At 42.0% G+C, this 16,853-nt stretch overlaps 1 protein-coding gene across 1 annotated transcript; it reads left to right on the forward strand.

Moving 5' to 3' along the window:
- Window positions 1-14,574: 14,574 nt before the first annotated feature.
- Window positions 14,575-16,337, forward strand: LOC138953367 (post-GPI attachment to proteins factor 4-like). Its single transcript, XM_070325166.1, has 2 exons — window positions 14,575-14,589; window positions 15,240-16,337. The coding sequence occupies exons 1-2, from the start codon at window positions 14,575-14,577 to the stop codon at window positions 16,179-16,181; spliced, it is 957 nt and encodes a 318-aa protein (XP_070181267.1). The 3' UTR covers window positions 16,182-16,337.
- The last annotated feature ends 516 nt before the right edge of the window (window positions 16,338-16,853 follow it).

Consider the following 16,853-nt stretch of genomic DNA (forward strand, 5'->3'; position numbering starts at 1 on the left):
CCACCTTAACAAGAGCAGCACCAACTTAACAAGAGCAGCACCAACTTAACAAGACCAGCACCAACTTAACAAGAGCAGCACCAACTTAACAAGAGCAGCACCAACTTAACAAAAGCAGCACCAACTTAACAAGAACAACACTAACTTAACAAGAGCAGCACCAACTTAACAAGAGCAGCACCAACTTAACAAGAGCAGTACCAACTTAACAAGAGCAGTACAAACTTAACTAGAGCAGCACCAACTGAACAAGAACACCACCAACGTAACAAGACCAGCACCAACGTAACAAGAGCAGCACTAACTTAACAAGACCAGCACCAACTTAACAAGACCAGCAGAGACTGTAGAGTATACAGAGACGCTCCATGCGGTGCTGAAAAGTGAGACCGGATGCCCAGTGGCCCCACCACGCGGAAACATGGAAAAACCTACTTTCTCTTTTCACAGCAGTAGTGATATCGTGCTGCACAAGCATGGCCGCGCCAACGCGAAAACGCAGTGGGGCATGGTGTTCGGCCATCAATTGCTCAAACCCGTCGCGATATAACCCTTCGTGGTTGAAAACGACGTTAAACACCAAATAAAGAAAGAATCAATTGCTCAAACGCACATGCCAAAGGCTTCAGGATGTTCAAATTTCCCAAGGAAGAGAGCAGGTGAGGATTGTTTCTTCAATTCAGTTTTCTCTCGTTAAATGTTGGAAAATCAGTAAAAGTTGTAGCGTCGAACTGCGTGTAGATCTATTCTACCGGAACAGAGAAAACACACACTGTATACACACTACTGCAGCCTCAAACCAGTCCAGAGGGTAGACAGAGGGTAGACAGAGAGAGAGAGAGAGAGAGAGAGAGAGAGAGAGAGAGAGAGAGAGAGAGAGAGAGAGAGAGAGAGAGAGAGCCTGAGAGAAGAGAGAGAGAGAGAGAGAGAGAGAGAGAGATTGGATTGGATTGTTTACTCATTTAGGCCGTAGCCCCTTATGACGGGGGTGAACATATCTACAATGACATAATGACATTTGCACACACATCAAATGAAATAAATCATACACGAACTACTAAGACATTACATTTCAAATAAAATATACCGTAGGCTTACATGAACTAAGACATAACAACACTACGTAGCCGAAATGCTTTGTACACATAAGCTGACAACTTTCGAACAATACCTTCATTCACAGATGCCATTATAAGCATAGAAAACTTGTGTAAACTTGGGTTTCTATAAAACTTAGCAGGAATAAACTGGCATCGCAAATCACGAAGTGCGGGGCAACAAAGCACAAAATAAAACTCATCTTCCTTACTTTCCCTGCACAATGGGCATAACAACATATCCGCATCGTATCTCTTATATCGATTAACGTGCACAAATAGCTCTGTTATTCCACCTCGGAATCTTGCCATAATAAGAGAGAGAGAGAGAGAGCGAGAGAGAGAGAGAGAGCGGAGAGAGAGAGAGAGAGGGAGAGAGAGAGAGAGAGAGAGCTTTCTGAACAAGAAAGAAGCAACTGAAAAGAAATAAGAAAATCATCGATCGATCAAGATTCTTTAAAGTCAGCTTGGTCACAAGAATCTGGTTTAAGTTGCTGTATTTTACAGTTTTCCTTACATGATAACTTCTTAGCTCCGTGTTATTGACAACCCATTTCAGTTTCGATGTGCTGGGACGACACCAAATTGACTAAATGCCATAGTTACCGATTTAACCGGGAACTATTTCGTTAAACGATTAATTCCTGAATATTTTCTCAGGCTTAACTAACCATGTATTCAGTATGTATTTGTATTTGATTAAAACACACAAAAATAACGACGGTTAGTTCGTGAAAAGAGACTGACTTGAATCATGTTTGCATAACTACAGCGATGCAGCGAATATTGCCTAAGAAAATTAATTTGATTTAATTTTAATCTATACCATTTTCTGCGGTGTTTTTATGGTCATTTAAAAATGATGTTCACAAACAAACATATTTTTTCATCCAGTTACTGTTTGCAGCACTGTCAGCCGGACAGAACAGACAGTATGTTAATATAAACGTGATATAAACACAGCCGACAGCAGCCGCTTTTCGCGAGCTACCTTGTGCGGCAGGGAGTGGCTCTTTTCCCGCGCTGCGCTGGCCGGTCTCAGTTTCGCACCGCAGCGCAAAGAAGGATGACGCGTCTCTGTATACTCTACAGTCTCTGAGACCAGCACCAACTTAACAAGTGCAGCACCAACTGAACAAGTGCAGCACCAATTTAACAAGACCAGCACCAACTTAACAAAAGCAGCACAAGAGCAGCACCAATTTAACAAGAGCAGCACCAACTTAACAAGAGCAGCACCAACCTAACAAGACCAGCACCAACTTAATAAGAGCAGCACCAACTTAACAAGAGCAGCACCAATTTAACAAGAGCAGCACCAACTAAAAAAGACCAGCACCACGTTAACAAGAGCAGCACCAACTTAACAAAAGCAGCACCAACTTAACAAGAGCAACACCAACTTAACAAGACCAGCACAAACTTAACAAGAGCAGCACCAACTTAACAAGAGCAGCACCAACTTAACAAGAGCAGCACCAACTGAACAAGAGCAACACCAACTTAACAAGAGCAGCACAAAATTATCTAGAGCAGCATCAACTTAACACGAGCAGCACCAACAAAACAAGAGCAGCTGTGCACCAACTTAACAAGTGCAGCACCAACTGAAGAAGAGCAGCACCAACTGTACAAGAGCAGCACCAACTGAACAAGAGCAGCACCAACTTAACAAGAGCAGCACCAACTGAACAAGGGCAGCACCACTAAACAAGAGCCGCACCAACTTAACAAGAGCAGCACCAACTTAACAAAAGCAGCACCAAGTTAACAAGAGCAGCACCAACTTAACAACACCAGCACCAACTTAACCAAAACAGCACCAACTTAACAAGAGCAACACCAACTTAACAAGACCAGCACCAACTTAACCAAAACAGCACAAACTTAACAAGAGCAACACCAACTTAACAAGACCAGCACCAACTTAACAAGAGCAGCACCAACTTAACAAGAGCAGGACCAATTTAACAAGAGCAACACCAACTTAACAAGAGCAGCACAAAAGTATCTAGAGCAGCATCAACTTAACACGAGCAGCACCAACAAAACAAGAGCAGCTGTGCACCAACTTAACAAGGGCAGCGCCAACTGAAGAAGAGCAGCACAAACTGTACAAGAGCAGCACCAACTGAACAAGAGCAGTACCAACTTAACAAGAGCAGCACCAACTGAACAAGGGCAGCACGAACTAAACAAGAGCCGCACCAACTTAACAAGAGCAGCACCAACTTAACAAAAGCAGCACCAGGTTAACAAGAGCAGCACCAACTTAACAAGACCAGCACCAACTTAACAAAAACAGCACCAACTTAACAAGACCAGCACCGGTTTAACAAGAGCAGCACCAACTTAACAAGAGCAGCACCAACTAAACAAGAGCAGCACGAACTTAACAAGAGCAGCACCAACTAAACAAGAGCAGCACTAACTAAACAAGAGCAGCACCAACTAAACAAGAGCAGCACCAACTTAACAAGAGCAGCACTAACTTAACAAAAGCAGCACCAAGTTAACAAGAGCAACACCAACTTAACAAAAGCAGCACCAAGTTAACAAGAGCAGCACCAACTAAACAAGAGCAGCACTAACTAAACAAGAGCAGCACCAACTAAACAAGACCAGCACCAACTTAACAAGAGCAGCACCAACTTAACAAGAGCAGCACCAACTTAACAAGAGCAGCACTAACTAAACAAGAGCAGCACCAACTTAACAAGAACAGCACCAACTTAACAAGAGCAGCACCAACTAAACAAGACCAGCACCAACTTAACAAGAGCAGCAACACTTTAACAAGAGCAGCACCAACTGAACAAGAGCAGCACCAACTTAACAAGAGCAGCACCAACTTAACAAAAGCAGCACCAACTAAACAAGAGCAGCACCAACTAAACAAGAGCAGCACCAACTAAACAAGAGCAGCACCAACTTAACAAGAGCAGCACCAAGTTAACAAGAGCAGCACTAACTAAACAAGAGCAGCACCAACTTAACAAGAGCAGCACCAAGTTAACAAGAGCAGCACTAACTAAACAAGAGCAGCACTAACTAAACAAGAGCAGCACTAACTAAACAAGAGCAGCACTAACTAAACAAGAGCAGCACTAACTAAACAAGAGCAGCACCAACTAAACAAGAGCAGCACCAACTAAACAAGAGCAGCACTAACTAAACAAGAGCAGCACCAACTAAACAAGAGCAGCACCAACTAAACAAGAGCAGCACTAACTAAACAAGAGCAGCACCAACTAAACAAGAGCAGCACCAACTAAACAAGAGCAGCACTAACTAAACAAGAGCAGCACCAACTAAACAAGAGCAGCACCAACTAAACAAGAGCAGCACCAACTTAACAAGAGCCGCACCAACTTAACAAGAGCAGCACCAACTTAACAAGAGCCGCACCAACTAAACAAGAGCTAGAGCAGCACCAACTTAACAAGAGCAGCACCAACTTAACAAGAGCAGCACAAACTTAACAAGAGCAGCACCAAGTTAACAAAAGCAGCACCAAGTTAACAAGAACAGCACCAACTTAACAAGAGCAGCAATAACTAAACAAGAGCAGCACCAACTAAACAAGAGCAGCACCAACTTAACAAGAGCCGCACCAACTTAACAAGAGCAGCACCAACTTAACAAGAACAGCACCAACTCAACAAGACCAGCACCAACTTAACAAGAGCAGCACCAACTTAACAAGAGCAGCACCAACTTAACAAGAGCAGCACCAACTTAACAAGAGCAGCACCAACTTAACAAGAGCAGCACTAACTAAACAAGAGCAGCACCAACTTAACAAGAGCAGCACTAACTAAACAAGAGCAGCACCAACTAAACAAGAGCAGCACCAACTTAACAAGAGCAGCACCAACTTAACAAGAGCAGCACTAACTAAACAAGAGCAGCACCAACTTAACAAGAGCAGCACCAACTAAACAAGAGCAGCACCAAGTTAACAAAAGCAGCACCAAGTTAACAAGAGCAGCACCAACTGAACTAGGGCAGCACCACCTAAACAAGAGCAGCACCAAGTTAACAAGAGCAGCACCAACTTAACAAAAGCAACACCAACCTAACAAGACCAGCACCAACTTAACAGGAGCAGCACCAACTTAACAAGAGCAGCACTAACTTAACAAGAGCAGCACCGACTTAACAAAAGCAGCACCAACCTAACAATAGCAGCACCAACTTAAGAAGAGCAGCACAAACTTAACAAGAGCAGCACCAACTGAACAAGAGCAGCACAAACTTAACAAGAGCAGCACCAACTTAACAGGAGCAGCACCAACTTAACAAGAGCAGTACTAACTTAAGAAGAGCAGCACCAACTTAATAAAAGCAGCACCAACCTAACAATAGCAGCACCAACTTAAGAAGAGCAGCACCAAGTTAACAAGAGCAGCACCAACTTAACAAGAGCAGCACCAACTTAACAAGAGCTGCACTAACTTAACAAGAGCAGCACCAACTTAACAGGAGCAGCACCAACTGAACAAAAGCAGCACCAAGTTAACAAAAGCAGCACCAAGTTAACAAAAGCAGCACCAACTTAACAGGAGCAGCACCAACTGAACAAGAGCAGCACCAACGTAACAAGAGCAGCACAAACTTAACAAGAGCAGCACCAACCGAACAAGAGCAGCACAAACTTAACAAGAGCAGCACCAACTTAACAAAAGCAGCACCAACCTAACAAGAGCAGCACCAACTTAACAGGAGCAGCACCAACTTAACAAGAGCAGCACTAACTTAAGAAGAGCAGCACCAACTTAACAAGAGCAACACCAACTTAACAAGAGCAGCACTAACTTAAGAAGAGCAACACCAACTTAACAAAAGCAGCACCAACTTAACAAGACCAGCACCAACTTAACAAGACCAGCACCAACTAAACAAGAGCAGCACCAACTGAACAAGAGCAGCACCAACTGAACAAGACCAGCACCAACGTAACAAGACCTGCACCAACTTAACAAGAGCAGCATCAACTTAACAAAAGCAGCACCAACTTAACAAGAGCAGCACAAAGTTAACAAGAGTAGATGCGGTTTGACAAGAACAGCACCAACTAAACAAGACCAGCACCAACTAAACAAGAGCAGTACCACGTTACCAAGAGAAACACCAACTTAACAAGACCAGCACCAGCTTAACAAGACCAGCACCAACTTAACAAGAGCAGCACCAACTGAACAAGAGCAACACCTACTTAACAAGAGCAGCACCAACTTAACAAGAGCAGTACAAACTTAACAAGAGCAGCACCAACTAAACTAGAGCAGCACCAACTGAACAACAGCAGCACCAACGTAACAAGACCAGCACCAACTTAACAAGAGCAGCACCAACTTAACAAGAGCAGCACCAACTTAACAAAAGCAGCACCAACTTTACAAGAGCAGCAACAACTGAACAAGAGCAGAACCAACTTAACAAAAGCAGCACCAACTTAACAAGAGCAGCACCAATTTAACAAGAGCAGCACCGGTTTAACAAGAGCAGCACCAACTTAACAAGAGCAGCACCAACTTAAAAAAGCAGCACCAACTGAACAAAAGCAGCACAAACTAAATAAGACCAGCACCAACTAAACAAGAGCAGCACCAACTTAACAAAAGCAGCACCAACTTAACAAGAGCAGCACAAAGTTAACAAGAGCAGCAGCGGTTTAACAAGATCAGCACCAACTCAACAAGACCACCACCAACTTAACAAAAGCAGCACCAAATTAACAAGAGTAGCACCAATTTAACAAGAGCAGCACCAACTTAACCAGAGCAGCACCAACTTAACAAGACCAGCACCAACGTAACAAGACCAGCACCAACTTAACAAAAGCAGCACCAACTTAACAAGAGCAGTACCAACTTAACAAGAGCAGCACCAACTTAACAAGACCAGCACCAACGTAACAAGACCAGCACCAACTTAACAAAAGCAGCACCAACTTAACAAGACCAGCACCAACGTAACAAGACCAGCACCAACTTAACAAAAGCAGCACCAACTGAACAAGAGCAGCACCAACTTAACAAGACCAGCACCAACTTAACAAGACCAGCACCAACTTAACAAAAGCAGCACCAAATTAACAAGAGTAGCACCAATTTAACAAGAGCAGCACCAACTTAACAAGACCAGCACCAACTTAACAAGACCAGCACCAACTTAATGAGAGCAGCACCAACTTAACAAGAGCAGCACCAATTTAACAAGAGCAGCACCAACTTAACAAGAGCAGCACCACCTTAACAAGACCAGCACCAACTTAACAAGAGCAGCACCAACTTAACAAGAGCAGCCCCAATTTAACAAAAGCAGCACCAACTAAAAAAAAGCAGCACCAACTTAACAAGAGCAGCACCAACTTAACAAGAACAGCACCAATTCAACAAGAACAGCACAAACGTACCAAGAGCAGCACCAACTTAACTAGAGCAGCACCAACTTAACAAGAGCAGTACCAACTTAACAAGAGCAGCACCAATTTAATAAGAGCAGCACCAATTTAACAAGAGCAGCACCAACTTAAAAAAAGCAGCACCAACTGAACAAGAGCAGCACCAACCAAATAAGACCAGCACCAACTAAACAAGAGCAGCACCAACTTAACAAGAGCAGCACCAACTGAACAAGGGCAGCACAACATTAACAAGAGCAGCAGCACCTTAACAAGAGCAGCACCAACTTAAAAAAAACAGCACCAACTTAACAAGAGCAGCACCAACTTAACAAGAGCAGCACTAACTTAACAAAAGCAGCACCAACTTAAAAAGAGCAGCACCAACTTAACAAGAGCAGTACAAACTTAACTAGACCAGCACCAACTTAACAAAAGCAGCACCAACTTAACAAGAGCAACACCAACTTAACAGGAGCAGTACCAACTTAACAAGAGCAGCACCAACTTAAAAAGACCAGCACCAACTTAACAAGACCACCACCAACTTAACAAGACCAGCACCAATTTAACAAAAGCAGCACAAGAGCAGCACCAATTTAACAATAGCAGCACCAACTTAACAAGAGCAGCACCAACTTAACAAGAGCAGCACCAACTTAATAAGAGCAGCACCAACTTAACAAGAGCAGCACCAACTTAACAAGAGCAGCACCAACTTAACAAGACCAGCACCACCTTAACAAGACCAGCACCAACTTAAAAGCAGCACCAACTTAACAAGAGCAACACCAACTTAACAAGACCAGCACAAACTTAACAAGAGCAGCACCAACTTAACAAGAGCAGCACCAACTTAACAAGAGCAGCACCAACTTAACAAGAGCAGCACCAACTGAACAAGAGCAACACCAACTTAACAAGAGCAGCACAAAATGATCAAGAGCAGCATCAACTTAACACGAGCAGCACCAACAAAACAAGAGCAGCTGTGCACCAACTTAACAAGTGCAGCACCAACTGAAGAAGAGCAGCACCAACTGTACAAGAGCAGCACCAAATGAACAAGAGCGGCACCAACTTAACAAGAGCAGCACCAACTGAACAAGGGCAGCACCAACTAAACAAGAGCAGCACCAACTTAACAAGAGCAGCACCAACTGAACAAAAGCAGCACCAAGTTAACAAGAGCAGCACCAACTTAACAACACCAGCACCAACTTAACCAAAACAGCACCAACTTAACAAGAGCAACACCAACTCACCAAGACCAGCACCAACTTAACAAGAGCAGCACCAACTTAACAAGAGCAGCACCAACTTAACAAGAGCAGCACAAAATTATCTAGAGCAGCATCAACTTAACACGAGCAGCACCAACAAAACAAGACCTGCACGAGCAGCAAATTGTGTATTATTAAGTCCTTCTTAGTTTCACAATTTGTTTACGCTATGCAGGCGCTTCTTGCCCCTGTTAAAGTTCTCGATAAGTTGAATACTATTTTGTTCAGATTTCTCTGGAAAAGGAAGTATTCAAATACAAAAGCCTTTGAAAAAGTTAAACGAAATGTATTGTGTAATGTGGTGGAAGAAGGTGGTATTAACATGATAAACGTCCACGATATGCAGACTTCTTTTTTACTCACATGGGCAGCAAAACTTCAACAACGAAAATATGAACCGTGGACAACGATTCCATTAAGTCTTTATCAGGTATTGGGAAGAAATTTACTTTGTTTTAAAGCCACAACACCACTAAAACTGTTTCAAGGTATTGAATGCATTCGATCAAACTTTTGGAAAGAAGTTCTCTTAAAATGGATCCATAATAAAGCATTGATTTATGAGAGAGAAGATCGCTTTGGTGATCAATGTTTTTGGAACAATATAAATGTGATGTATAAAAATAAAAGCTTATATTTTAAAAAATGGATAGAAGCACACTTAGATACGGTGAAAGATATTTGGGATAACGGAGATATGATTCCTTTTAACCAGCTGTGCACAAAGATAGGATACAGTCCCTCTAGATTTTTTTAGTACGGCGCAATGAAGACCGCTGTGCGAGCGCTTGCACTTCGCAAAAACACAGCCAGCCCGCGAGCAGGCGAACACAATAATGACCTTGACACGCGGAACCCTGTGATCACTAACCCTTCCGCGAGAAAGTTTCGCATGCTGATAGTCCAGTCTAAAGCGAGCGAGCCTTGCGCTGTTACATTTTGGTTACATAAATATCAGGTTAAACTAGATCACAATTATTGGCTGTTAGCAAGCGAATGTACAAAAGAAGAAAGATTGAGATTGTTACAATGGAAAATTTTACATAATATTTATCCCACGAATATATTATTAAATAAAATGAAAATTAGAGAAACAAAATTATGTACATTTTGTAAACACATTGATTATGTTGAACACTTTTTTTGGCAGTGTGAGAAGTTGACGAGCTTTTGGGAAAATGTTGTCCATTATATTTTTAGAAATACAGGATTAAATGTGCACCTCTCAGAACACGATGTCTTGTTTGGTTATCAACCTAATAATATATGCCAAAATAATAAGGTAATTAATCACATTATTTTGATTGCAAAAATGTGTATTAGTAAATATAAGTATGGTGACAGATACGATTTGAATAGTATATTGGAAAATGAAATGTACATTAGAAGATTGTGAGTACTGTATAAGTCGAGACGAGGTGAAGTTTGTTCATGGAACGTTTGATAATTTGGAAAAAAAAAAAGAAAAAAAGGATACATTATAAATGATACCACCACCATCATTACCCACCCCCACCCCCCGCCTCTCTCTCTCTCTCTCTCTTTCTTCCTCTCTCTCTCACTCTCTCTCTCTATCTCTCTCTCTCTCTCGTCTGTCTGTTATGTCTTAATGTTGTTGTTTTTTTTAATTTTTTTTTTTTTAATCTCAGTTGCATGCAGGCTGCTTCAACCCTTTCTTTTTTGCCTTTTTTGTTTTTTGTTTTTTTTGTTGGCGGGGAGCATCCTTCTTCATTGATTTTTTTTTATTTTTTTTTTAAGTAATGTTTTTACTATAACATTAACAATACTATATCTAAATGTATTTTAAGCAACTTGTCTTTTTAACAATTCCCTCTCAAAAATGCATACAATATCCAGAGGGGAGCCATATCTATAAATACCAACACACATTTTGGCTATCACAATCAAATAATTCACATAACTTATTAGTGCCTTGGAACTTTGTGAATTTTCAAATACGCCCAAAAAAACTTCCTTTACGGTAATTTTAATAATCATATTATATTTACAATTCACTTTATCCTCAGCGCATTTCCAAATGGACATAATTTTCGGGCAAAAGTAAAAAAAATGTTCAATATAATCAATTTCGTTCTCACAGTGAGTACAGCAATTACTCACGGAAATGCCTATTTTATACAATAAAATATTTGTGGGGTAAATATTGTGCAATATTTTCCAATGCAACATTCGCAATCTTGTTTCAGTGGTTACTTTGTTTACCATTAACCATTGCTCTTTTCCCGGCCTGAAATCAAATTTATGTTCCCAAAATTTAACTACAACCGGCTCCACATATTTTTCCTTTATAATTAATTTGCGAAATTGACAAGGCTTACTCAGGTTCTTTAAATCGTTGAATCCACATACATTTCCATTTGCAGAGCGTAGTGTTGCTGCTTTAACTGCTGTACAAATCACCCTATATTCAAAGAATCTTGTGGGCTTACATCCAACCTTCTGCTGCATAATATTAAAGGGCACAATCTCATTACCAACATATACATCCTTTACATCCTCCTACGTGACGTCAGGGAGGCTCAGGCACCTGCGTCGGAGCAGCTCCCCGCGGAAGTGTCCCCGTCTGAAGACTCTGCTGAAGACGGTGCCAGCGCGGCAGCGACCCAGTTCTCTACTCCTGAAACACCATCGTCTCGTCCCGCGCGTGCAATCAAGCAGTCGAAACTTGCCTTTCACAGGTCCCAGTCCTGCCCGAGAGAAAAGCGCCCGTTTAGCTCCCCTGTGGACAACGATGCAGCCAAGGCTGCTAGACGGGATGACCTACCCCTTGGCCCGACTACATCATCTCTCGAGGAGCAGTGTGACGTTGCAGCCGAGATCACCTAGCCCCTGGCTGGCGCCAACTGGACGGATTTTGGAGGAAACGACCTGGCTACGCTCTATGGACTCTGATTTTTGAATACGACTCGACTGAAATCAATGTTGATATGTCATCATGGATGATTTAAAGATAACAAGTATTAATATTCATGGACTGAGAAATACGACAAAGAGGAAGACTTTTTTTCGATATTTAAAGAAACTATCGTACGATATCATTTGTGTACAGGAATCATATGTACATGAAACCGATATTACAGTTTGGGAAAAAGAATGGGGAGGTCAAATGTTTTATTGTTGTGGTACAAAACACAGTATGGGACAAATCATTTTTATTAAAAAGAGTTTTCAGTATCCTGTGACGTGTATCTATCGAAATAGCAGGATTTTGACGGTACGAATTTCTCTGCAGAATGAGGACGTTTGTATCTCGAATGTATATGCTCCAACGATTGGTAAAGACAAATATCTTTTTTTTGAAAAGTTGGAAAAGCACATTCAGTCGCTGAATATGTTGAACTACATAGTGTGTGGAGATTTTAACTGCGTAATTGATAATGAAGAAGACATTATTAGTGGAGAAAAACATAATGTGGGGGATGTTAATCGCTTTAAAAAGTTCTTGGAAAATAGTGAGTTAAATGATATGTGGAGGTTATTCTGGCCACAGGAAAGGGAATTTACGTGGTCAAGAAAAAATCCTTTCATTGCTCGCAGATTGGATTACATTTTTGTTTCCGACTCTGTGCTAAATAATATTAGAGACTGTAATATATGTTCCGTTGCACAATCCGACCATAGGTCGGTTAACATAACATATAAATTATGTTCATTTCAGCGTGGTCCATCATATTGGAAATTTAATGATAGTTTGTTAAAGGATCATATCTTTGTTGATGAATTGAATTTGATGTTGGAAGAATTTGAGATACAAGATGAAATAAGGGAGGATCACGTAAAATGGGACTTGTGTAAGATTAAAATAAGAGAATTTTGTATTCGGTACAGTAAGGAAAAAAATAGATGTAAGTTTAATAGACATGGGGAATTGTTGGAAAATTTGAATAGGATTGACAAAGCCCTTGTTTTAGATCAAGATAAAGTAAAAGCTGAACTGGAAATTTATTCAATACAGGAAGCTAAGGGAGCCCAAACTAGGTCCCGAATTAAATTTATTGAAGAAGGAGAAAAAAATACAAAGTATTTTCTCAATATGGAAAAAACACACTCGAACGCGAAAATTATGGATCGTCTTGCTAAAGCAGATGGTCAGGTGATAACAAATCAGGATGATATTTTGACTGAACAAGTCCAGTTTTTTAGAAGGAGATACGTAAAAAATATTGAGTTTGATGAAAATTTGGTTGAACAGTTTTTGGATGGTGTTGAAGTTCCTCAATTAACAGAACAGCAGAAGACTGGAATTGATAGTCCGATCACTTTAACAGAATTGTCGACATCCTTAAAAAATATAAAAAACGGTTCCTCCCCTGGATGTGATGGTATTACAACCTCCTTTATGAAGTTCTTCTGGTGTAAAATAAAACACATGGTATTGAATTCCTTTCATGCATCTTTTTTAAAGGGAGAATTAACCGTCACACAAAAACGGGCAATAATGATATTAATTCATAAGGGTAAACAATTACCAAGGGACGACCTCAATAATTGGCGACCGATTTCACTATTAAACACTGATTATAAAATATTGGCGAAGACTCTTTCAGTTCGCCTATCTAAAGTTATTTTAGATATTATTGGTGAAGATCAGTATGGTTTTTTGAAGGGTCGAACCATTAGTTCAGCGATCCGGCAAATAGACGATTTAGTATCGTATGTAAACGAATATAACAAACCTGGGTTCCTTGTAGCACTGGACTATAAAGCTGCATTTGACACGATTTCCAAAGAGTATATTGTGTATGCATTTAAACGATTTAATTTTGGTGCCGTCTTTGTAAGATGGGTAGAGATTCTATTGTATAAATCGGAAAGTTGTATCAATTTTATGGGCTGGTTATCGGAATGTATTGAATTGAACGCAGGTATCAGACAGGGCTGTTCTTTTTCACCGATGGCCTTCATCCTTGCATTAGAATTGTTGGCCTTGAAAATTCGAAATGATGGTTCAATTAAGGGTCTGCCTCTGCCAAAAGAAACTAATGATAATTATGATATGTTCTTTAAGATATTATTGTATGCTGATGATGTGACCCTATTTCTGAACGATATGGATGAGTTAAAAAACGCATTAACCCTTGTTACCTATTTTTCCAAATTCTCTGGTTTGGCAATGAATAGACAAAAAACTGAAATCATGGCCTTGGGCAGTAATAAATATGGTAATGAAAATGAGTGCGGGTTAAGGTGGACTACAAAAGTGAAGATTTTGGGAATTTATTTCAGTAGCTCCTCATCGGTCTCTGAGATTGAAGAAAATTGGACAAGCCGTATTGAAAATATACGACGCAACATTGTAAAATGGTTTAAACGAAATTGTAGTATCATGGGGAAAATATGCATTGTGAAATCTCTTTTGTTATCGCAGATTATTTATCCGTTGCAAGCACTGGTAATACCCGAAAAGGTATTGACTGAGATAAATACTATGTTTTACAGATTTATTTGGAAAAAACGATTTTCAAACACTAAGGCATTTGAGAAAGTTAAAAGAAAAGTGATGTGTCAAGAGTTTCCTGATGGGGGTTTAAAAATGATTGATGTCATTGATATGCAGTCCTCTTGTTTGTTGTCCTGGGCGGCAAATTTATTGAACGAAAAGCAGGAAAGTTGGAAACAAATACCGATACATATGTTTTCGAAGCTTGGTGAAAGGTTGTGTTGCTTCCAATCTAACACCACGGTAAACAATTTTAAAGGATTGGGATTAATTAAAAATGTATTTTGGAAACAAGTTTTAATTTGTTGGTTGAAAAATAAGGACATGATTCAGAGAGCAGTAGGTGGAGACATGTTATTAAGAGATACGTGTTTATGGAACAGCAAGGATATAATCTATAGCGGCCAAACCCTGTTTTTTAGCGACTGGATTAAAGCAGGCGTTTGTCGAGAGTTATGTCTTAATGTTGTATATATATATTTATACTTGCCATTTATGATACATGTTGAAGGATGAATGATGATGCATTGTAGACGGATGCATGTTACTGATTAAAAGCCCCACAATGATGTGCTTGGCTAATACAAAAAAAAAAAAAAATAAAAAATAAAAAAAAGGAACAGGTACACACACACACACACACACACACACACACACACACACACACACACACACACACACACACACACACACACACACACACACACCCACACACGCTGTCGCCTACGTGTGATGTATAAAAAATAATCATTCCCTGACAAGCATCACCAGTGTCAACTGAGGTCGATAACACGATGTGTGACACTATTAACGTCTTATCCGATCTGATTTGCGAGGACAATGCTCAGGCTTTCAGTGCACTTTACCGGAATTTACATCCCCAACACATTGTTTTTAGCTATAAAGGTGCCGATTCAAAGTGCATCCATAGATGATGGAAAAAAAAAGAAAAAAAAAAAGACCTGCACGAGGACGCCGTCTTCCTGAAGGATTACGTGACGACCGTGGAGCGTTACGGTGTGTCCTCCTCCCCCCTGGCCAGCGAGGTGAGCAGTCTGACTATCCCCTGGCTGGACCCCCCTGTCACGTACCGCGAGCTGCACCACCCCCTGGTGCTGGAGAAGGAGCGCTTCGACTACATGTTCTGCCTGCACGCCGGCCTCCTCTTCCGCCCGCGCTACGTCCTGCTCGTGGAGGACGACGCCCTCGCGCTGCCCGACATGCCGGGGGTGGTGGAGCACGCGCTGAACAGAGTCCGTCACGCGCTGGACACGCGACCTCACCACCCCACCTTCCACGTCCGCTGGAACGCGTCTGAGGCTCCGTGTCCCTCCAACTACAGCGAGCCCCTTGAAGAACTGGTGGACTCTGCCAGAGAGGCTTTCCCGGCCGGCCCTGTGTCTGTGCCCCGCTTCGCGTACCTCAAGCTCTACTTCCCGCCCCTCTGGCAGGGCTTCGCCTTAGAGGTCCCCCAGCTGCTGGACCTGTTCAGCATGACTGTGGTGCTCGCCGCACTCCTCACTGGCGTTATGACACTGGTGCTGAGGCGGAGTCCGTCCCCGCGGACCGTCAGACGGGTGGTGGTGGTCAGCTTGGTGCTGGTGCTGCTGACCGGACGACAGAACGCTAACGAGCTTCGCCGTGTATCCAGACACCTCTACCGCCTCCAGACCTCCCCCGACTGCTGCACGCCGGCCGTGCTCTACCCTGCTGACGTCATTCCGCCCCTGGTGACGTGGCTGGTGCACAGCGGACCCAGGGCGCACGTAGACCTGTGCATCGCGGAGTTTGTCAGGCGGTTCGCTCTGCCCGCCTTCAGTGTGGAACCCAACCTGTTCAGTCACATCGGCCAGGTCACCTCGCTCAACCTCACCAGGAACCGCTCAGACTCGGATGAAGTGCTCTTCCACGATTCATTGACGTACTTCTGAGCTGTGTCGTGTCGTGTCGTGTCGTGTCTGTGGTTCACGTGTATGTTCTAGGGCTGAAAACCAAACGTCACCTTGGAACTAATCTGAAATGCTTGTTCCAAAATGTTTATTCTGACGGAGGCATCTATAAGGGCTTTATAGCTTGTTGCTCTGTCGCAAAATCAGCGTACCATGTCGCAAAATCAGATTACCGTGTCGCCAACATTGCGACACATGCCCACTCGTGTGTTCTGTGAGCAAACAGACCAAAAGAAGCGTTGATCTTTCAATATTATACATTATACTGTGCGCGTGTCAAAGTATTTTTGTCAAACTGGTGTGTGTGTGTGGCGTGTGTGTGTGTGTGTGTGTGTGTGTGTGTGTGTGTGTGTGCGTGTGTGTCAAGTGGTTGTTCGCGTGCATTTTACATTTTGTGTGTGGGGGTTTGGTGTCTGCATCTGCGTGTTTATACACGTATGTGTCTGCGTAAAGTAATATGTATTTGCGTGGGTGCTACTAAGTGTTTGTGTATGTGTCAATGTCTGTATGTGCGTCTTTCTACCCTCACTGTGCGTAAATTATACTAAATACACCATAACACAATGATTGCAGCCTGCAGAAAATGCGCACTCAGTGTGAGATTTGAGCGACAAGAGTTCCGCCTTGATCAAATGGGATCCTCTTCACTGACCC

Source organism: Littorina saxatilis, linkage group LG17 (assembly GCF_037325665.1).
Source record: "Littorina saxatilis isolate snail1 linkage group LG17, US_GU_Lsax_2.0, whole genome shotgun sequence".
Lineage (NCBI taxonomy): Eukaryota > Metazoa > Mollusca > Gastropoda > Littorinimorpha > Littorinidae > Littorina > Littorina saxatilis.